Raw genomic sequence first — 23,010 nt, 5'->3', positions numbered from 1 at the left:
GCACACCCCTCAACTCTGCTCCGACACAACAGGCTTCCCGTCTTCCTACACGTGCCAAGGACTTCCATTCCTGGGGGCTCTGCGTCGGCCACCCCCCTCCTGGGCTGGACCCACATCTCACCCTTGCGGCGCCTGCTCGCCTTTGCTAAAATGCCACCTCTGCCTCACCTGGTCAGCCGGGCTAGGAAGGCACCTGCTGCATTCCTGTCTCCTCAAGACTGTTTAAAGCACTTACGACCAAGTCTCCTGAGAGCAGAGATTTCCAAGAATCCCACTATGTGCCCAGCTTTTAGCGCAGTTCCTGGCACGTAGTAGAGTCTCGACAAACATTGGTTGAACAGACGGATGAATGCAATGAAGGAGCCACACACCTGCACACATGCGCGCGCGCACACACACACACACACACACACACACACAGCAGAGCAACACAAATGCAAACGCAAAACCGAAGACAAGACCATGGCGAGACAGCTTTCTTCGACGATCTCCCCACCCCTCCGCTGAGCGTGGCCGCACAGGGGGCACAGGAGTGAGGACTGGGTGACCAGAAAGCAGGCTTCATCACTCACGACACATCCTTGAGAAAGTCCATCCTCACCCAACGTCTAATACCCCAAAAGTGATGGTAAAACTCATTCCAAGTCCTTGCAGAGGGAACCTGGCATCCGAACCCTAGGCCCCTCCTGGCCTGGCCGCGCGCTCACCCCAGCAGAGCCCTCCCGCCACGCCTGCCCTTGAACTCCAGCTCACACAGCCATGGCCTCTGTTACCTCTGTGTCACACTTAAAGAAAAGATAATATGATAAATTACATCCTGAAGTGACAAATTAATTACTAATTACATAATTACTTTACTGTTTAGGTGCTAATCAGGAAAGCACTTGGAACAATTTCGAGTTTTCCGGATTATTTACTGGATCAGGTGTGAGTTTACCAGCTGCACTTCTAGGTTTAATTCTTCTCTACAAATGCCCTATAATTAATCGTGCACGTTAGAAATAGGCTGGTCTCTCCAAGCAATTCATCGACCTAAAGCAAGGTTTCACTCTGGCTTTCCAGGTATTTTATATGCAATAAAGAAACAACTGGGCTTGTTTCCTCCCAACTGGTCTTCGAGAAAACACAGAAGGAGAATAAGACAATCTGTGATTCTAATTTTTCACTTTCCAAAGGTGATCCCAGTCAGAAATGCCTGACATTAAATATTCTAGTTTGGAAGCAACGGAATGTTGGTGCTCCAAACTCTTTCCTTCGATAATGGAAGTATTTACACGGGAAGGAACCTCAGAATGCAGGAGGAAGAAAGAGTGAGATCGCTCACGTTGGGAGGTGCCTGTGGTGTCCACCCTTGAAGAGGGAGGCCCCTGGTGAGGGGAAGCATCCGATGATGAGCCCCAGTGCTAAAGCCTGACCCTTCCGTTGCCTAAGTGCGCCGGCTCTCCTTCCTCTGGGCCTCCAGGCATGCTGTTCCCTCTGCCCTGGAACACCCTTCCCGCCTCCTGCCCCCGCACCTGGCAGATTCCTCCTCCCCGAAGGGTCTCTGCCCAGGGCTCACTGCCTCAGAGAAGCCCTCCATCCCTCATGCTCCCAAAGCCCATACTGCAATCCTCTCTGGACCTGACTGCCTCGTGACGTGTCCTTCAGAGCTGGGTCTGGGTCACACCCACTGCGTTTCCCCACAGCCGGCCAAGTGGATATTCAGAAATGTGTGTTGAATGGGTGATTGTGGGTGTATTCCCAAGGGCTCTCCGACCACCACAGGCCACCTCTCCCAACCTGAGGCGCCTCCTGTGCTACCCGACTTCATCTTTTTCTCCCCTAAGGAGGAGGATAACCAGCATTCTGCACACGATGACCCTGCGCAGCCAACCTTCCAGGCGCGGTGCCAGACGTCTTCACCCACAGCGTTTCCCTTAACCTTCACAACAGCCCTACAAACAGGCTTTGTTCTTGGAAACACAAAAGGGAAGCTCAGAGAAATGATATGGGTGCCAGGGATCAGACAGCTAACGCGGTGGATCCGTGAAATAAGCTGAGTCTCATCGGGCCGCGTTCCATGCCGGTCCACCCAAGCAATGAGGAATTCCCAGCCACGAACTCCCCCTGGTGCAGACGGAGCCCAAGCTCTAACAGGACACACGACTCTAACAGGAGGAAGCTCTGCGTCCCGGCTCGCAGTGTCTGCGCATGCCTGCTTCTCTGCTTGCTGGACCGGCCCCAGCAGTGATGTGAGGGGAGGAGGTGAGGCTGCAGGAGGCGTCGGCCCGCCTCGGGAAAGGGCAGAAGCAAGCAAGCAGCGTGGGGCTCTTGGCTCGGTGCTCATCAGTGACGCTGTCAGCAGCAGGTTTACCTTCCTAATTATGTTCTGCTTGGGCTAATATTAAGCCGTTTTCATTCTGGGCACACACAACAGCTGGCATCGAAAAGGGATGACTCAAAAACTCGCGGGTGGTGGGGACAGCCCAACCAAGATTCAAAATAAGCCTCCAATCGGTCTCTGGGGACTGACCAGCAGGTGCGCCTGCATCCAGGGGCTCAGGCAGCCTGGACCACTGACCCAGGGCCACCGTCCCTAAGTTCGCTTTCCAGAGACCAGTGCTCTGGCTAAAATACTCTGTTCTTCCAGGGCCCTGGATGGGTTTTCAAGGCGGAAGGAGCACAGCCTGACCCGACCCCACAAGGCAGGGACCCTCGAGGCTCAGAGAAACTTGCAACCCAGGCAAGCACCCATTGCTCTCTCCAGACCGTGGCACCCAGGGTCACAGACATCACACCCAGAAAGACGCAAGCAGTGGGGGGCGTGTCCAAAGCACACCTGTTGACACCTCAATAACCAGTGCAGCATCTGCAACACGCGGTGGCTGAACACGTCGCCTCATAAACTGAAGCAAAAGTAACTGTATGGTCAGAAAAACAAATCAAAGGGCTTTCCTGGTGGCGCAGTGGTTGAGCGTCCGCCTGCCGATGCAGGGGACACAGGTTCGTGCCCCGGTCCGGGAGGATCCCACATGCCACAGAGCGGCTGGGCCCGTGAGCCACGGCCGCTGGGCCTGCGTGTCCGGAGCCTGTGCTCCGCAACGGGAGAGGCCACAACAGTGAGAGGCCCGCGTACCACAAAAAAAAAAAAAAAAATCAAAGCAAAAACCCTGCTCCCCTCCACCATGGGGACCACTTCTTCCACTTTCTGCCGGTTCCGGCGCCCCCTGGCTCCTCCGGAATGTCCCCTCCCAAGCGAGGGCTCCCAAGGGCACAGGGGACCCTCGGTCCAGGGAAACCCCGGCCCCTGGGAAGCACGGCACAGCACGAGGGCGGTAAGTACCCGCGGGCATCAGAAGGTACCCTCCGGACCGGGACCAGCAGGATCCCCGCCCGGCCCTGGGTGCACTCTGCTGCTGCGGATCACCCAGCGTGGAGACTGGCGCCCAACGGTTACTGAGGCGAACGGTCTAAAGGAGGAGGCTGTAACGGGGAGGTGCCCGGAGAGAGCCTTCCTGCGGCTGCTCCCAAGTCCGCCCCGCAGATCCTTAACCCTACCAGTTTCGGGTGCTGGTTTCCACCTCCCTGCGCTGGGCTCTGACGACCCCGCCCGCGGCAAACGCCCTGGTGCCGGGAGCTGCCAGGCCTCTGTGCCCATGGCCCCCAGGGGCTCCAGGACGAGCGAGGGGGCCTGAGGCCCCCAGCCCGGGAGCGCCGGAAGGAGGCGCACGCGCACGCACGCACGCACGCTCACACGCCTGCGTGCACAGTCACGCAAGCACGCACCACGCACGTCTGCCCGCTCACTCGCACGCACGCACACTCTCATGCCTGCACACAGGCACGCGCACGCACAGGCCCACGCACGCACCGTGGATGGTGAGGTGCACCCAGCTGCCGTTGTGGAAGGTGTCGTACTGCTGGTCCAGCAGGAGCACCTTGCACTCGTACCAGCCCTGGTCCTCGGCGCGCACCTGCTCCAGCCGCAGGGATGCCTTGTCGTGGAGGCTCGCGCGGCCTGTGGAGAGGGGACAAAGTGGGTCAGGGGCGCGCAGAGCACCCTTGTGACCCCAGCCCGCCGCCGGGCAGGCCCAGAGCAGGGCGGCCCCGAGAGCCCCAGCCTCGCTGCCCGCCAGCTGCACCGAGAAAGCCTCAGTTCCCTGCAACTTCCCATTCTCTTGGAGCCAAGGAAAGGCAGAAGGGATACGGAGCTGGTGGGAAGGGGGCCAGAGAGCCCAGAAGAAGAGGAGAGGGACCCCGCCCCAGCAGGTCCCCGTGGCTGCCACGCCCAGCACCCTGTCTGCCCAGCACTCCTGTGGTGGGCAGAGAAGAGGCCGCTGGGGACAGGGTGCCGGCGTCCCCTCCTAGTCCTGTCGCGGAGGCCAGAGAGCAGAGCGTTCATCCAGCCAGAGCCCAGGTTCCGAGCGTGGCCGCAGGGCCTGTAGCCCAAGAATGAGGAGTGGCTGGCAGGCGAGCAAAGACCCAAGCCGCCCTCCCTAACTCCATTCCCTTCCCCAGAGCAGCCCTCGGGGTCCCCCCTCCGCTCACTCTCCACTCAGGCCCACTCCTCGCCCCAGTGTCACGACCTCCTGTGCTTTCCTCCTTGTCTCCTCGGTAGTGGCAATCTGCCTACAAACCAGACAGTCAAAACCAACCAGGGCCGAAGAGACACAGACACAGGAGGAGGAAGAGGGAGAGAGAAAAATAGAAGCTGAGAAAAATGCAATGCAGACCTCAGAAATCAGAGGTAAAGATAAAAGCTGTGTCCCACCAGTTTCCTCTCTTCCTTTAGACCCCAACACACGTGCATGCGTACACACACTCAGACATGCATGCACACACACAAGCCCACGTGCAACCCTCGCACAGGCACACACGCCCCTCACTCACACCGCCCCACGCCCTCCTCCCTGGCAGGCAGGCAGGCCCTGACAGTGACTCAGTGAGGCCACCACTGGCAGGAGTAATTGCAGAGCAAGACAGCACTGGGGCCAGGAGGAGGGAGAAGGGAGGCCGGAGGACGAGGCACCAAGTGCAGCAGGCGCCCAGACACTTCCCCACACTCAGGACTGGATGAGGCCCCAACTTCAGAGCCAGAGGGAGGGAGTGGGCAAAGCCAGACAGAGCAAACCCCGCGGCCGCCATGGCTCTGACGCAGCTGCTCCTGCCGAGCCAGCCGCCCTCCCGCCGGCCTCCTCTCCCACACATCAGGCTCCTGGGCTCCCTTCTCCTCCTCTGGCCTTGGCCCCTGCGGCCCAACGGGGCTGTGCAGGAAGCTCTGTGTCTGCCCCACCTCCATGTCCCTCTCCTCACGCCACTTAATTAAAACCTACCAGAGTGCAAAGGATGGGAGGACAGAGACAGCGACTGGAAAACAGAGATAAGAGGCCCGTCGGAAAAGACAAGAGGCCACGAGACACAGGCAGGAGGGACGGTGCGGGGGCCCTGGAGCCAGGCGGGAAGGCCTTACCTGCATACTCAGGGTCCACATGGGGCGGGTAGTAGCCAAACTTGATGAAGATGGGGATGGGCACCCCGAACTTGAACCACTCGACGACATAGGGCGGGGGCTGCCCCGTCACCGGGTGGACCACGTCGCATCGCAGGACCACGCTCTCGCCGGCCCTCGCGGTCACGAACTCGGGCTCCTCTCGCAGGCCGTGGGCACCTATCGGGACAGCCACACGGGGACACAGGGAAGGAGGTGAAAGGAGATCCTGCCCGGCCCCCCCAGAGGCCACCCCTGCCCTGCCAACCCCAAAGAGCGGAGCCCGACCGCGCCCTCCCCCATGACACCCGCGCCAGCTCTGAGGAGCGTGGCCACTGAGAAGGTGGAGGGGCCTCGGCCCCTCTGTGGACACCGTGGCCCGGGCGCTGCAGCGGGTGAACATGGGACGTCTTCCTGCACCAGGATAATTCCCAATGGAGCCTGGCAGGGGCTGCAGAGGCAGCCGTCCTCCCACGCCCCGCCCCCAGCTCAGCCTGATGTTCACAGCGCGAAACAAGAGTGCTCCATGCAGGAGCGGGGAATCCCTAACAGGCTGCGCAGAGGCTGCTCGTGGCATCAGCAGACGGAAAACCCCGGGGGCCGGAGCTGGCCTTTCTGCCCCTCCTCCCTCGGTCCGCCGCGTGCCGCAGAGGAGGGAGCAGGAGGGGTCTCCAGCCCGCCAGTTTCCACGCCCCAAGTCTATCAGGCTGCGAAGCCCCAGACATCACCGTTAATACCGCAGGAGACTAGGGACGCAGGAGGGGGACCCTTGGGCTGCTAACCTCAGCCAGCTAAGGGGAACATCCCCACCTCCGGCAGAGGACGAGGCGCACGGCTGGATAGGGCTCGGCCACCCTCCCGAAAGGGACTGGAAGGGACGCAAGATGAGGCGGGAGAGGCTCCCCAGCGGCCCCACCCCCAGCCCAGCCGCAGAGAGAAGCGGTTAACCCAGGCTCCGCCCCGAGGCCTGCAACCCCACCTCCAGCCCAAAGGCACCTTGTCCAGCTCCCTTCCAAAGTGAAAGAGGCCCCTCCCGCTGCCTTCCCTCCAGTACCCACACTACCCCCCAGACCCCAGCCCTTCCACCCCGCCCCTCCCCTCCAGTCCCGGCTGGACCCCTCCAGGCAGCACCAGGGACAGCGGCTGCTCCGCGGAGGCTCCCAGCCCGGGACGCCCAGGAGAGCAGCCCCCGTCCTCCGAGTGCCTCTGGGCCTGATTCTGACCACCCCTTCCACCCCTGGGGGCTCCGGCCCCGCACCTCTCGTCCGTCTCTCCTTCGTGTCTCTGTGTCTTTCTGACTCTCTGTTCGGCTCCGGATCCTCCTCCAACGTCTGTCTCGCTGTGTCTCTGTCATTTCTCTCTAGCTCCCCGCTGCATGGGTGATTCTGTCTACCTGCCTGTCTCTCCCCACCTCCCCGTTTATATGTCTCTATCAGCGCGTGTGTGTGTTGGGGGAACGTGTGGGGTTCCGTTCGCCTGTGCCGGGGAAGGGGTTTTGCTTTTCCACTGCCCGGTCTCCGTGGTGAGCTCTGCCTCCACCTCTCTGGGTCTATGTCTCTGTCTGTCTCTCCTTTTCTCCCTCCGGCTCCAGCTCCCTCTCCTCCTGCAAATTGCGGAAGAAGGAGGAGGCAACCCTTCCAGAAGCTGATTGGCTACCGGTGACATCACTGTTTTCTAGAGAAAGAGCTAAGATCACAGAGTATTTTTGGAGCAGAGCAGACTGTTGCCCTCACCTGCCTGAGGCCCCAGCCGGTTTTCCAACCCTCCCAGCCCTGCTTTAGGCTAAGTTTGAATTCCAGCCCCTCAGGGAAAGCGCAGCAGGCACCCCCACCACACCCCAGGGGCACCAGGTGGGGACAGAGCCCAGCGCAGCACCCGGGCACAGAGGCTGCTCCTGGACCCTGCAGGGATGGGCAAGGAGCAGGCCACCTGAGCAAGCAGGGAAAGCAGCGCGTGTGCGCGCGTGTGTGCGCGTGTGTACGTGTGTGCATGCACGTGTGAGTGTGTAGGCTTTGGAGGAGAAGAGAGGCAATACAGGAACCAGGGTAAGAGGAGGGGGCTCCTCCCGGGGGCCGTCACCTGGGGGGCAGAGGCCTCCACAGAAGGGGCTCCTTCCCAGGCTCTGGCCCCAGCGCCTGGGGCAGGGGGCAGGGTCGCTTGCCCCCCTCTCACACCGAAGGCTCTGGAGGCTCTGGCGGGGTGAGGGTCTGCACCTGGGCTGCCTCATTCTCACTGCATAGCAGCGAGGCAGCCTCTTCCACACCAGCCCCCGCCAGCCTGGACTCAGGGCTACGCACCCACCCCACCAAGGCCCACTCGGGCCTCAGCCCCGCCTCCACGGTTCTTCCTGAGGACCCTTCCACCAGCGGCCGGCAGCTGAGAGAGGACACGGTGAGGCCAGCAGTCCAGAGACAGGAGCAAAGCCAAAAGAGACCCGCTTCCCAGGAAGAAGGCCGGGGCGGGGCGTGGTGGGGGGAGGCCCTGCCCCAGCTCCCACGCTCAGACCAGCCCTCCTGGCTTTCTGAATCCTAAAATATTTATCAGCTTCCCTCATCTCCTCAACACACACCCACACACACACACACACCCACACACACATACACACACACACAGCGTGTGCTCTCACTCCATCACCCACGAGCACTTCCCCCTCAGCCTGAGCCTTTCTGAGCCAAGCATGTCTAATAAAACACTTTCTCCAGAAAAGCTCACTGCAAAAAAAAAGTAAACATTGCTGGCAGCAGAGACCGAAGAGGGGCTTGACGGAGGAGAGAGATGACCTCAACCCTAGGAGGACATGACCCAAGTCGAAGAGTGAAAGAGAGTCCAGGGGCAAGAATGGAGACAGATGGTAGGGTGCGAACAGACAGAGACAGAGAGAGACAAACAGACAGAGAGATCTCAGAGGCACATAGGACTCAGCCTGGGACACAGAGACACAGGCCTTCAGAGGACCCAGAGCCAGGAGGGGGCAGAAGGCAGGCCGTTAGTCCAGGAGCAGCAGGCTGCTCACGGTGGCTGGCTCAGAGGGGAGCAGGAAGGAGGGGGCAGGGGAAGACAGGGATGGGTGGTGACCTGAGTGGGAGGGCTGCAGCAGGGGGAGGCCCCAGACCCCTCCCCAGCACAGAAGCCTGCAGCAGCGGAGGGACAAGGCCGCAAGCCTCAAAGGGACGCTGGCGTCTGCAGGGTGAGCACCGCAGGGGTGGGAGGTGTCCTGGATGCCACACACCCCTTTCAGAGAAGGCAGGACACAGCTGTACCCGGAGGAGCAGAGCAAATTTGCATCTTGGGGACACACCCTGGTGGGCAGAGAGGGCAAAGGAGGACGCGGTGCCCCTGCGGTCTGGCTGACCTTTCCGAAAGCCCACTGGGGACAAACCTGCTCTCTGGGCCAGGTGGTGCCCGGCGGGTAGCCGGGTCCAGGGCTGCCACTGGCTCCCCCGTGAGCACAGGACCACAGGGCATCCAGGGCCTGACGCCCCCACCCCCCAAGCTGGGGCTCTTCCACAGGCGGGGCTGGGGGAGGAGAGGTGCCAGGACCGGAAGGTCTGACGGCGGGAGAGCCGGCCACCAGGCAAACCTGGCTTCCTCTAGGCCGCTCCTACACACCAGGCCCGTGCTGGGTCGCAGCGCTGGCTGACAGGCGTACTACCATCTCCATTTCACAGATGAGCAGGCTGGGGGCCCCCTGGCTGGCTCAGCCGCCCGCCGGGCAGCAGGTCGGAGCAGGTTCCAGCTGCCGTGTCTCCCCTTGGCCGGGCCACAGGCCCAGGGACCAAGGACGAAGGCCCCTCCCACACCGACCCAAGAAGCAGCCCCCTCCCCTCCGCTGAGTCAGGCCAGCCCCTCCACACCGCACACTCTGGACAGGTTCTCACAGCCAGAGCTCTGCAGCCCTGGACCCAAGCAGGACGGCGGGGTGCGCCTGGGTCAGAAGACAGCTGCTGGCACTGGGCTGAGCCCCCTCCACCTGGGACCCGGGAGCTCGGGCTGGGTGTGGCGGCGGCGCCAGCCTCCTCCTCTGTGAGTACAAGTCCTCAGGGAGCCTCCCCTCCCCCGCCCACCCCAACCCCCAACCCCGTCCCCCTCCCCCTCGGGCACCAGGCTCCCAAACCACAGGCCTGTTGTCTAATAATACCAGCGCCAGCCACCACCTCCATCTGCCAGCCTAAAAATAATCCCTGCTGAGTCCAAAAAAGGCACAGCCCCCAACAGTCCCCCAGGCCCTCCTCCCTGACACGCCAGGGGGTTCCAGGAGATTCCAGGGAGCTTGTGATCGGGCTCCCCGGAACAGCACCCACCCCCTACCCGGGGGGCGGAGAGCCAGAGGCTTGCACGAGGAAAGCTGAGGACAGACATACCACCCAAAGCCAAGTGTGATGCGGAGGAACGGCCGTGTCCACGTCAGGCCGCACCCTGGTTGTCCTTCCCAGGAGGCAGGTGGGCCGGAGGGCACCGGGACAGCCTGCCTCCGGCCAGGACCTCCACCCCCGCCTGGGCAGATCCTCCTTCTGCGGTCTCCCCAGTGCTGACCTCACGGCCCTTCGGCCCCCACTCCCCATCAAACTCTCAGGGCCCAAGTCAAAGGTCGGTTGAGCCCAGCCTGGCCCTGGCTGGGAACCTTTCCATTTTCTCTCGAGGCCCTGGGGGAGGGGCAGGATCTGCAGGCCCCCTCCTCCGTGGGCGCCACTCCACCCTGACCCTCCTGGCCCAGGCAGCCCGAGAGGCAGCAACGACGCTATTAGCAGCCTTAATTTGCTCTGGGCTAGATTGTATTTCCAAGAGCCTTTCCCCAGGAGCCACTGGCAGGAAGCAGTCAGCAATCCAACCTCCCCTCTGCTCCTGCAGCGGCTCCTCCATAGACAGACCCAGCGACACCCACCCTGCCCGCCTGCCGGGCGGGTACAGGCCTGGTCCAAGTGCCCGTGAGCCGGGAGAGCCCTCGGGTAAGGCGCCAGGTGGTCACGAGTAAGCGGGGGATCGAAGCCCGTGTCTGCTCGTAGTGAAGCGTCAGCACTCCCTACTCAGAAGCCAGAAAACAGGACAGTGGCTGCCCTCATGTAGTGTGTGCAAGTTACCTGCCACAGCTGGTGGCCGGGCCTGGACCAGGAGGGAGCTCAGGGGCGGGGCGGGGTAGGGGTCGGGCAGAGAGCTGCACCCAGTCCCCTCCCTTCCAGGAGGACAGGCAGGCTGGCTGAGACCTTGCTCACAGCCTGGCCCACGAGGAACTGCTCTCCAAAACCTTCATGGAGCCCCCGACTCTGCTCACCAGTCTTCTGCTTATTCACGCAAGAGAGAACAGAAAAGCAGGAAGATTCCTAAGAAAAATAGGTCAGCTGCCTCGGGCAGGCTGGGCTCTCCCCTATGGGCAGGGCCAGGCTACAAGCTGCCTCTGCGCCCGGCTCCCCAGGGACCCAGCCCCTTCTCCACTCAAGAGTCTGGGCTACTGGGCAGCCGAGACCAGAGCCCACCTTACAAGACAGACCCGTCTTCTGCATCCCTGGGGCTCTGCCCGTGTGTGTCCCCACTGAGGCTTTCTCTCGGGGAGTTCAGGCATCCTTCGACCAGCCCCTGGGCTGAGCCTCCAACTTTGGGGGCTTCTGCGCTGCCCAGACTCAGGTGTGGAGCAGGGGGCAGGGAAAGTCAGGCGTCTGCTCCAAGTCTAGCCTTACTGCCACCCACGGCCACCAACACTCAGATGGGAGTGATGCCCCACCTCGTTCCTAGAGACTCTGGGTCGCCTGTCTGCTGCATTCACGTGCACATGCAAACACACAGCTGCACACACTGCGTGCACACACGCACACACGCGCACACGCAGCTTGCACCAGTGACAGCTCTTTCCACAATTCAGATCCACTCTCACACAAGCTGCTTTACCCATCCTCGGGCGCAGACAGGAGACAGCTGCTCCCCGAGACCCGAGCCCAGCCTGAGGAGGCATGGGACGTGCAGGGGGGCAGGAAGCCTTTCAGAGAGGAGAGAGTTCATCCCTCTCGGGCCTCACCCCCTCGCGCCCAGGTCCGCCCTCACTCCCTCAGCGCAGCAAGGCTGTGGCAGCCAGGGCCGAGGAAGGGAGATCTGAGGGAGGAGAGCACAGGGCCAGGAGCCAGGACAGAGGGCAGCCAAAGCAAGGCTGGAGTTCAGCACGTCCCGGCCAGGCAGCATCTGCTCCTTAGGTAACCAGATCCCAGCTTTCTGTCTCAGAGCCTCAAACCTGAAACCACCAGCCCTGGGACCCGGCAGCTCCAGGTCCAGCACACGCCGATCTTGGGGCCAGCAGCTGAAAGCTGATTCTTCACACACACACCCTGCTCGGCTTCTCCTGAGCGCAGCCTGCCAGACACACCCCTGCCTCTAGCGTGTGTGCTGGGGACGCACACACATGCCACTTGGCCACGTCCCGAGCCAAGTCCTGCTCAGCTGAGAGGCTGCCCGTGGGTCTTGCTAGCAGCCTCCAGGCCTAAACTTCCTCCCTCCCACCTTGGCTGCCAAAGGGAGGGAGGAGGGTCACGGCCAGGCCAAGAGTACAAGGCACTGGTCCAGCTACCAGCAGGATCTGAGTCAGAACCCACTTTCTTTGGGGACACTAGTCATGCAGGATTTGTAGTCAACAGGAGGAGGCAGCCTTGGCGGTAAAGGCCCGGGTCCTCCCCCCAGGCTTGTTCAGCAAACGTCTGGGATGCAGACTCCAATAGCCATCTTCCAGGCTCTTCTGCACACCCTCCCCAAACTCTCCACTGCCCCCCGGACACACGTGACTCATCCCTCCCTCTGTCCCAACCCTTTCGCCCCTCTGCTGGAGCAGCCCTGCTCAGCCCAACCCTAAAGCTGGCACCGCAGAGTCCCTCCCCTCAGGAATCTCCCGGAAGTCACCTCTGCCAGTCGGAGAACAGCTGAGCTCACACAGCAGCATCTGAATGCTGGCAGTGTGCAGGCAGCAGCCTCACAGGCCTGTCTCCTGCCCCCGGAGGCTGTGCGTGACGAGCTGCTTGCCTCCTGGGCTCCCTGCATCCTTCCCACAAGGCTCTGGCCACTGACAAAACTCCAGTTTTACAGATCTTTCAAAGGATTTCCGAGCAGCCCTCCACATCTCCCCGGGGCGAGGTCCACCTGGGAAACCGAACTTGGTTCCCGACAGAGGCAGCACCTGAACTTTACCCCAAGGCATTCCCAGCTCCCAATGCCCTGAATGGCTCAAAGGAAAGAAATTGAGAGGGGGGCCTGGAAGCCCCAGAAAATGAAACCATCATCATCATCGTTTACTTACTTTCTTACTTACTAAAGAACGCTAATGTTCACAAAAACCCTACAAGCTCAGGCTGTTAACCCCCAATGAGGCAAGTGACAATCAGAGAAGCGAAGCAACGTGTCCAAGGTCACAGGCCAGCAAGTGGCCGAGCCAGACTTGACTGCAGGTCCTGTGACTAGACCTAGGTCCTTCACCACCACACGCAGAGCCCCTTTGGCTAAAAAGACCCCGAAGACCCACAGGGGTGGCAGGCAGGGGTTCATGTCCAGCCACCGCAGACAGAAGGCAAAAGCTTCATAACCAACAACCTTCAATGCTGGGAAGTCCTTCCTTCTGTCTAGCCGCCTTGTGTGCTGCTGTAATAAAGCCCATTTTCCTTTATTCTGTGCTTAAACTTGTAAAAAGTCCATCCGCCTCCCCTGAAGTCTCATCCCCTGAAGTCTCAGGCTTGGAGGCTATTTCAGAGCCTCCCTTTGGAGTTTCTTTTTTATTCAAAGATCCCAGCACATCCTTTTGTGCTTTCAGCCACAGTCCCATAGCAGGAACATACCAAAAACTGGAGGGGAGGAAGCTGCGGGCATCGGAAGACTACAAGGGAATGAGGGGGTGAGGCTGAGGCTGGAGACGGGTTCTCAAGCGCAGTTCGAACGACCTCACACCCCACTCCACAAGCTTCTGCGGTCACTCTGGCCTCAGTTTCCCCACCTGACAAAGGGAGAGTTTTAAAACCATCCAGGTCACACACCATTTAACAAAATCACCCTTCCCTTCGCCCTCCTCTGTATTCACACACTCCCAAACAGCACGGAGACCTATTCCATTCCAGAAACTTTCCCAAATCACTTCCCCTCCCCCTACACAGCCCCAGACACGGTGACGAGAGGACCCTCCTGCGCGAGCGCGGCCGGACGCGGGGTATCCCGCTGCGGGTCCTCCTGCGGCCGCCCACTCCCGGCGGTTCTCCCCGGAAGCCATCCCTCCCGGCCCTAGGAACCTGTCCGCAGCCGGGTCGTGTCTGCGCGCTGAGCACCGTGAGCTCAGAGACCCGGCACTTTCAGGCTCCGCTCCTACTTCCATACAAGGGCCGAGAGCCGGGGTGTCACACAGAGGTGGGCAGGTGGCTCTGCCGTCTCCAGAGCACAAGCCCGCGCGCTCACGTGCGCATCACCCAACGCGCGGGCTTCCCTCTGGCCTCTTCCCAGCTCAGACCGGAAAAACGGAAAGAGGAAAACCTCCCTCCGCCCGGAGACGCGGCAGTGGGGACCCCCTTCCGCCGCCCTCGCCCCCGGCCAGCTGTGCCCGGCTGCGGCGCGCTCCCGGGGAACTTTTGCCCGGCCAGTCTCAGGTGCGGCGGAGCGGGGCGCGGGCAGGGCCAGCCGAAGGCAGCCGCTCCTCGCAGCCGGCGAGGAACCCCGCGCAGAACCAACTCTTCTCCTCTCGCGGGGCTCCGTGCGCCCCGCCCTGCGAGGGGACCCGACCTCCAGCTGCCAAGACGTGTGGTCCGGAAAGACGCGAGCCGGAGCCAAGCCCCACAGCGGCTCTCCTGCGGAGCGGTGGCGCTGCGCGGGGTCCAGCGTGCCGCAGCCGCCCGAGGACCCGCAAACTCCCCGGCGGCAGAGTTCAGAAAGCCGCCGCCTCCCCAGCGCTCGGGGCGGCGGCTGCGCCCGCGAAGGGCACCGGGCGCGGCACCCGCTGTGAAGCCCTGGGGCCAAGGGTGGCGAAGTGGACCGAATCCCGAGGCGTCCTCTCCCGAGCGCCGGCAGCCCGGGCTCAGGCCCTTCCCGCCGGCCGCGGCCTCGGCCCCCGCCCTCCCCGCGGTGCTCGGAGCGCGCCCGCCGGGAGGGCGCGGGCTCGGCAGGAGGACGGGGCCGAGAGCGCCGGGAGGCGCAGGGGAGGGACACTGCACTTCAACTCACCTTGAGCCGCAAGACCTCGGGCGCTGATCACACTTGCTATCAAAGTGGCCACATACCAAATCATAGTACTACCGCGCGCCAGCCAGGAGCCTCATCCTATCGCAAAGTGCCCCGCGCCGCCTACGCCCCGTGCCGGTGCTCCCGCGGCTCCTGCGGCTCTTGCAGACCGGGCGGCCCGCTCCCCATCCCTCCGCGGCTCCGCTCGGCTCGGCGCGTAGCCTCCCGCCCGGCGCAGCGGCACCTGCACTAGAGCCCGAGCGGAGCGCAGCCAGCGCCGAGGAGAAGCCCGGCCGCACCGCCCCAGGCCCGCCCCCGCCGTCCGCCCATTGGGCGCGGCTCGCAAACCCGGAGCCCGATTGGCTGGGACGCCTGCCCGTCGCGGCGAGGGGGGCGAGCCCATTCAAGGTGCGTTGACGTGTGGCCAGCCCAGAGCCGCAGAATCATGCGCATTGCCGGGGAGAAGGCGCTACCGCGTCTCCGCTTGGTTCTGCTCCCTGCTCCCGCTGCCTGGCAAGTTTCTGGGGGAGGGAATGTGGCTGCCGGGCCGGCTAACGGGACCCTGGAGTCTCGGGTACCCTGCAGGTCTGAGGGGTCGGCGCCCCCGCCCACCTAGTGAACCCAGCATCCGGTTTCCATCCGGCAAAAAGGCGTCCCGGGAGGACGGTGCTGATTCAGTGATGGGGAAACCCGGGAACGGCAGCCTGGGGAAGCTGGGAACGTCCTTCGCCGGATATCTTTTCAAAGGGGTCACGCGCTACCGCCACCAACCCCCTCCCTTCCACACACGGCCACTCTTTTCTCCCCAACTCACCCCCTCCCACCCAAACGTGAGATTACATTAAGCTCCATCCAGCCCGAAGGCAGGGGGATGACTAAAATGACCTCTAAAAGTCGCTAAGATTTGGGGTGATTCATTGGCTCAGCTGCGGGAGAGTCACGGGCCCCGTCGGGAACACACGTGTGCACACTGCCACCCCCAGTGCGGGTCATAGTTGCTCATCACAACGAAATCTCGACTTTGAGCAGTGAAAGTGTTTGTTCTTCTCCTAAAAAGGCTGTCTCCTCAAGCACAAGATTCCTCCCCCCTCCCCACCCTCCTGGGAGCCTGGCCCCATCAGCAGCATGAAGCCAAATGGATTTGGGGAGCAGTGTAGGGGTCTGGGATGGAGGGACCCAGGGAAAGTGGATTTCTTATTCCTTCAGTAGAGGACAGGGAGGAAACTGGAAGGTGTTCATGTTTCCCAATCTCATCCCCTCCCCCAGTGCAGTTGTATTTGCAGAAGAAATAAACGAGTGTCATGGAAACATCTACTACAAACAATCCCCTCACACGGGCGTTCTGAGGCTGAAGTGAAGATGCCTGTTCTTTCAAGGAGTGAGAGCAGTGGTGAGAGGGGCACAGCTCCCCAGGATGGGCTGCTGCCACAGAGGGGAGACAGAGGGGCAGCAAAGGGGAGCTCACTGGCTCTAGGACATGGAGCTCAAAGAAAAACAAACAAAAACAAAACAAGAGGGAAACTTGCTTCTAAGAAAACACACACACACACGCACACACACACACGCACACACAGACCATGCATCAAAAGTGGCCTGAATACTGGGGAAACAGCCTTCCCTGGAAGGTGAACCCTCTTAGCTCACCGCCAGCTAGGAGATGGAAAGCTGGGACCCCCTCCCCAGCAGAGCAGCAAACACACTGGTAAAGTTTAGCATTTGGATATAACCCGGAGAACCAGAATCCTGCCCTGCCCAACTTCTCCAGTCATGAGACATAACTCTGGTGATGCAGGGACAGTTCTCCCTGAGCCATCACTTTAGGGTCTCTTTCTCTGCCAAGATGCCTTTCTTGGGGATGTGAAATGAGTTGGAAGCTCTGGTCCCCCACTGAAGGGCTGATTCCCAGCCAGCGTGTCCAGGAGCTAGAGCTCTGCCCTCAACGTATACACGTGACCAGGGTCCTAGGGCTATGAGCCTTTAGGGATCCCTTTGCAGAACTAACGATAACAGGATTCTCTTTCTAAAGCCCCTAAGCAGCTAGCTCGCCTAAAGAGAAATGCTGGGTCCCCCAGGGCCGCCCCAGTCCCTAGCCCTTTGTAGGCATAAACACGGCAGAGGAGTGGGAAACATTCTTCTAGGGGCCTGAAGGGTAAGGAAAGGGGTGGAGCCACTCTCATCATCATCTTGACTGTATTTGCTTGGTCATTGATTTTGTCCTACTCAGCATGGTAGTTTCTGCTAGGGAACTAAAACTGTCTGTCAGATTGAAAGGAAAAAAATAACATAAAGAGCTTAAGAGTGTGAGTTCGGCTGGGAAGGGTTTCAAAAGATCTGAAAAGGGGACTAAATTTCTTCTGGATAAATCTACCAGAAATGCAGCAGAACAGGGGAGTGAAGGCAGAGAGAAAAGGGAGGAAAGTTGAGATTCAAAGGGAAAAGTTAGCGTCATCCTCAGACATGTCTCAGTTTGGTTTCATATCAACTCAAAAGAGATGTACAATGTCAGGTCCCAGTGAGGAATGAGACAATTAAGTCTTTCCCTCTTGGCACGTGGCTAATCTCGGGACCCAAGAAGGATGGGACATGTCCAGTAATGGACTCAAGGTGAACATGGACCCCAGCATCCAAGATGGACATGAGGGAAGGATGTAAGCCACTCCTGGGAGCAGCTCCTGGGTGTAGCTGGTTAGTCACCAGTGTCTCTAATAATGCAGGTGTGTACATCAGGTAAGGGAGTAGATGTCAGCCCTCCTACATTTTGGAAATACAAAATGCTAGTCTTATCAGTTCCTCCATGTAAAACCATCTAGCTACCTACCCACACATCCCCCTGGAGCCCTGAAGGACAGGTGTCTGCGGAAGCTTCAAATCTAGAAGAGGAGGGGGTACTCACTCCCTCCTCACATCCACTGAGCACATAGGACTCAAAACCAGTTGTTCACTCACTGTCATCCCCCCTTCCTCAGTGGTCCCAGACCTCTTTGTAGAATCTAGGTGAGGACGGCCGTCAGAACAGTTGCTTGTGAGGAAGAGAGGCATCTCCAAGTCCAAGTAATTTACCCCAATGAGCACCAGAGAGGGTGTTTAGTGTTTCTATAGTCAGGAACTGTATCGGTTGTCTTGCCATATTAAAAAAAAAAAAAAAGCCATCCCAAAATGTAGCGACTTAAAGCAACAAGAGTCACTTATTTGCTCACAAATCTGCAATTTGGGCAGGGCATGGTGGGGACAGCTCTTCTCTGCTTCGTACAACATCTGACCAACCGGGGGAGGGGAGCTGAGCGCTGCAGGCGGCTCACTCACGTGGTCAGCAAGTGGTGCTGGCTGGCAGCCAAGGCTGCAGGCAAAGAACTGCAGTTATTCTCCAGGTGGGCTTCTCCGCGGGATGCTTGGGCTTCCTTACAGCATGGTGGCCGGGTTCCAAGAGCCGGCATCCCAGTAGAACCAGGCAGAAGATAGACTTCCCTTTATGTCCTAGCCCTGGAAGACGCATAGCACCACTTCCAGCAGAGTCAAAACCCTGCCCCGATTCCAAGGCAGAGAATGTAGATCGCTACCTCTTGATAGGAGCAGTGTCCACATCCCAAAGCTCGTGGGATGGGAGGTCGTGCTGCAGCCACTGGGGAAATGATACAATTTGCCAGGAAAACAGTCTCCAAAATTCAGCCAGAAATGAACTCTAGAGGAAATCCCTAGAAAGAAAGCATTTGTAGACAGACAGCATCTAGATCTTAGAATTTTCTTGCTTGAATTCAAGCTGCCACCACCAGTCCCAGGCACACAGGGATGTGAGCGTGACCAATTACGGAAGCCTAGCCCATTTATGAAGCAACTTCTTTCACCTTGTTTTCTCTCAATATGCCAGAGACCAGTCAGCATGTTTAAAAGAACTTGGAAGGAGAGAAGAAAATAAACAAAGGAAATTGGATTTCCGAAGTATAAATATCTCATCTTAAGATCTGATGCAGGAGAAGTGGGGAAAATCTTTGCAGGATTCTAAACCTTCTTATCATAAGAATTTTCCATCTCAGCTCAAAATGCTCACAGATCTTTGCAGGCACCTGCAGCCTCTGGCCATACGTTGTTTTTCTGGACCTGAATAGCTATTCTAACAGTCCACTTTGTCCTCTCCAAAAATAAATTCCTGGAGACTTTTCTTTTTAAAACTCAAACTTCATTATGATTCTAATTTCCCAGAATATCCAGTATTCTCCTGCTCAGTTACAGTTTCCCTGGAGGCCACATCTTGGTGAGATGGAGGTGGTGACTGGCCCAGAGACAGATCCAGGCCTTCCTGGCTTAAGACACCTGTTCCCACCACATAGGATCATTTTATGATGTCTCATCCAGATGGGTCCCCAAACATGGGAGGGGGTCTACCAGGACCCCACCTGTTACAGAGCGTGATGCTGCAGAACCGTGTGTATGGTGGGATATAGCAGGTGGGTGCCAGTTCTTGGAATTTTAGCCAAACTGTATTCGTTTCTTGTCTGGCTGAAAAGAGATCAAGTTTTTGCCCCAGGAAGAAAGTAGAGCCATAATTTAGGACGATTTTATCTGAAAACCAGATGATAACCCTCTCAGCCTCACCAGCCACGCTCCTCTTCCTTCACGGCCTTCCAGGCCAGCTCTGAACAGTCTCAAAGAAGACATGTTTCATGTTTTTGCAGCTTAATGTAAGAATGCAGGAAAGAGGTTCTCCGCTTTGCGTCAGATCTGTCCTACAGAGCTTAGGAGCCCTGATGACAGCCCTCCCTGTGAAGTACCCACAGGAATACGCGGCCGTCGCTCTTCAGAAACCCCTCACCATGCCAAAGGCTGCGTCACAGAAAATGATTGACAGGACTCCACCTGAGTCTGCCCTTGCCTGCCCGGAACTAAAGGCCCGGCAGCGAGGCACTGGAGCAGGTGGAAAGCTGTGGCCCTCACTTCCACGCTCTGGTTTCCAGGTGTCTAAAGGGGCCATCCAGCTCTGGCCCTAACAAGCTGGGGGTCTGGGTCATTCTTTTGTCTGAGCCATACTCTCTCCATCCATAGAGGGGACAGGAGAAGGTAATGGGGATGAGGGTCTGCAGGAGAGGAATCTGAAAGGACGTATGTGCTATTTCTCTGTCTCCGGTTCTGTGCCCCTGCTGCATTACATCGGAGAAAAGCTGGGCCCGGCCTCATCCCAAGACCGTTGACCAACCAGAGATTCTAGTATAGTGTGGAAGCTTCTGCAGAGGCACATGGAGCCATGGATTGGAGCTCCTGGCATCATTGAAATTGGCAAAAGATTGATGTCAGCGGAGGATCAGGAATTTATGGGGAATCCGCCAAAGAACAAGTCATGCCACCACGCAGGAAATGGAGAGATCAAGGAGCAGGGCTCAAGGCGCAGCAGAAGAAGGAATTCTCCAACTGACAGGCAGCCTCGGAACCAGCTTGCAGTCAGCACTGTGCCAGGCACCGAGGAGGAGGACAGAAGAGTGACAAGCCAGCAGCCCTGTCCCCCGGGAGCTTAGCAGCCATTTGGAAGGATCAGGCTGGGCCCTTGAGCAACACTTATTACTCTGTCAGCAGGGGCCTGGGGAGAGACTGTGGTCCAGGCTCGAACCTCCAGAAGGTGGAGACGGGTGAGAGCTGAGTGGAGGGTGTGAGGAATGAGCTAAACCTTCAGGGAGGGAGCAGAGGAGGCAGGATGGGGAACAGGGGCTGCTGCCAGGGTACCTGTTGGTCTGGGAGCCCCGAGGGCAGAGTTGGCCTGCCTCACTCTCTGCTCTCCGTACCCTGGTGCCTGCTGGGTGGCGGTGCTCAGTGGGCGTGCGTGGGGATGGACCTACAGGCGGGGTGGTACGGTGACACGGGGACAGCAGAGACTGCACTGGAGGACTGAGGAACCGGTGGGCCAGGAAAGGCTGAAGAGAAGCATCTCTATCGGCTCAAGTAAAACCAAGGGGCCAAGGGCGGTGGGGGAGCGGGGGAACGAGGGGCCCAGGCAGTGAAAGGGGAGGGGCTGCGCTTCCTCTTTGGGCCCACAGATGGACGGGCGGGGGTGGGGGCAGCCACAGCTGGAGGGCTCGAGCGGGTCTATTTCTGGCGCACATCCCACCCCCAGCCCTCTCTTTCTCGGGCCCCTCCACACTTGGTTCTCAGCCCCCACACAAAAGGGCCTTGTGCGGGAGTGCTAGGACATGCCCAGGGCATCTTTATTCCATGCCCCCCCTCCCCCAGAGCCTTGGCATGAGCATCGCTCTACCAGGTGCAGGAAACAGGAGGGGGGGCTGGGGACCAGACAGGAGCCAGAGGTCTGGTGCAGATGCAGCCCCGCCCTCCCGTCCCCTGGCTCCTCTGCACCCAGCGGCTCCACCCTCACCCCCCACCCCTTTGCCCCTGCCCCCTCCTTCTTTCACTGCCCCCTCTATCACGAGCCCTCACTGCCCAATTTTCTCTCCTTCTCTTCCTCTCTGTTCCTCCCCTCGTTGGGTTTCAGAGTCGTATGGGGAGCCTGGAGACAGAACCGGATTTATTCTTGGAAAAAGCATCCATTGCAGAGGGTACCACAGCAACAAGTTGCCATGGTGCTTGGACACAAGGTAAATATGGTGTAAAGAACCAGTTGCTGGACCCAGAGTCAGGAGACCTGAGTCCCCTCCCTGCCTTGTCTCACCAACAGTGCATCCTTAAGAAAGTTGTGCGACTTCCCTAAGCCTCGCTGGGAATTCCAGAAACGTCCAACCATGTAATCAGCAGCTGGCACTCACAAATGTGTACTGAGCACCTACTGTGAGCCAAACACCCCGCGAGGTGCAGGATGAGCAAAAGGCAGACGCATCCTCGTTGTCACAGAACTTACAGCTAACAGCCGATAGGGATGTTCAGAAGAACACAGAGAGCTAACGGTCAGCGCAGTGGCCAGTCCATAGCTGGAGGAGGAGGTGTACCAGGAGCCCCTGTGGGACGCAGCTGCTTCGGCGCCGGTTAAAATTAGAAGGTGGTGCTGAACCTCTAACCTTGCTGGCAGCCCAGTGTCTGTTTCTAGGTGGTTAGAAACTAGGAAACAATGTGACAGAGTGAAGATTTATCTGCACAGGAGACGATTGCCGACCCAACCCGGGAAGAACCAGCTATAGGGAGATTCTGGCGTGTGTTCTGAGAAGGGTGTGTTCCCTGGGGTAGGGTGGGAGAAAGACGTAAACAGCGATGAGCGCCATTTTGGAAAGGAGGAGAATTCTTCCAGAGCCCCAACTTCTGAGGGCTTCGAAGCTAAGCTCCCTCCCCCCTCCCTTTCTAGGAAACCCACTTGGAAAAGCCCATGGCCTTGCGGGGCGGGGAGTCACGGCTGCCAGGGAAGCCCAGGGCAGGAGGGTTTGTGGGAGAGGCCAGTTGAGGCGCTGAGAAGATCCCATGGGGGACCCAGACAATAAGCCCATAGAAGGAGGGCTGTGCAGAGAGAGGGCAGGGAGGGGGGCAGGCTGTCATGACGGCTGCTCTCCTGGCAGCCTCCCAAGGTTAATTGAGGGGCACCAAGACGACCCTGCTCCATTCCAACAGGAGGGGGCTGGTTTGAAAAGAGCATTTGCTGTGGGAGAAAGAGTCTTTCTCTGCCCGGGGCTGCTGTCATTTGTGGAGGTTCTTTGAGGCATGAGCCCTGCAGAAAGGCGCGGGGCACGGGGCCGGGTGGATGGTCTGCCGTCTCAGCAGCAACGGTCCTCCCTGGTGGACAAGAAGGGGGTCCATGGCTGGTTCCGCTGCTTTCAGGCCCCTGAGAGGCTGTTCTCTCTATGCAGAATTCCAGCGTCTGACTGTCCCCCATGAACGACGGGTATTTACAGGGGGGCAGAAAGGGAGAGAAGGGAAGAAGCAGCTGGAAATCGGGCAGCACGTTTAGAGGGTGGGGTCAGGGGTTCACAGCCCAGGAAAATATGTGGACCCGTCCCAGGTCCCTGCCTAGGTTGAAGCCTTTGGCATGATAACGCCAAGGCTTTACCACGTGGTGTGTTTGTACCACTGGAACCCACCTCTCTCCACAAACACACACAGTGCACACACCTTTGCAGGGACTCACACATGAAAAATCACACACGTGATGCGGGACACGCCTGTGCCCACCTCCATAAGCAGGATCTCTTCTCACAGCCACGCACGTGTCATGTCCACCTCTGTACACGCCTGCGGAGTGCACATCCTCCTGAGCTCTCACGCGGCAGGTGGGTGCCTCAGCCTTCCGCCCCCGAGCGTCCCACGTGCACGGACCTGCTGCCTTCCCAGCCAGGAGGCCCAGCATGGCATCCGGTCCTCTTGCCTAAGTCAGGCCCCAAGGAGCCTTGTCCAGTGACGTCCACCTTCGTCAGACTCGCCCTGAACCCCGCGTCCAGGCGGCTCTGGGCTTCGCCTCA

The 23,010-nt window shown here is 59.4% G+C and overlaps 1 protein-coding gene across 1 annotated transcript in view; it reads right to left on the bottom strand.

Moving 5' to 3' along the window:
- The window catches only part of IGSF9B (immunoglobulin superfamily member 9B), a 41,618-nt gene extending 26,919 nt beyond the window's left edge, over window positions 1-14,699 (bottom strand). The window contains exons 1-3 of the mRNA XM_060017091.1: window positions 14,636-14,699; window positions 5,450-5,647; window positions 3,851-3,997 (exon numbers count right to left, since the gene is read on the bottom strand). Coding sequence (XP_059873074.1) covers window positions 3,851-3,997; window positions 5,450-5,647; window positions 14,636-14,699 — 409 coding nt within the window. The remainder of the gene's footprint in view (window positions 1-3,850; window positions 3,998-5,449; window positions 5,648-14,635) is intronic.
- Between the last annotated feature and the right edge of the window lie 8,311 nt (window positions 14,700-23,010).

The sequence above is a fragment of the Delphinus delphis genome, chromosome 8 (assembly GCF_949987515.2).
Source record: "Delphinus delphis chromosome 8, mDelDel1.2, whole genome shotgun sequence".
NCBI lineage: Eukaryota > Metazoa > Chordata > Mammalia > Artiodactyla > Delphinidae > Delphinus > Delphinus delphis.
The sequence above is the reverse complement of the archived record's forward strand: the minus strand, read 5'-3'. Positions and strand labels throughout refer to the sequence as shown.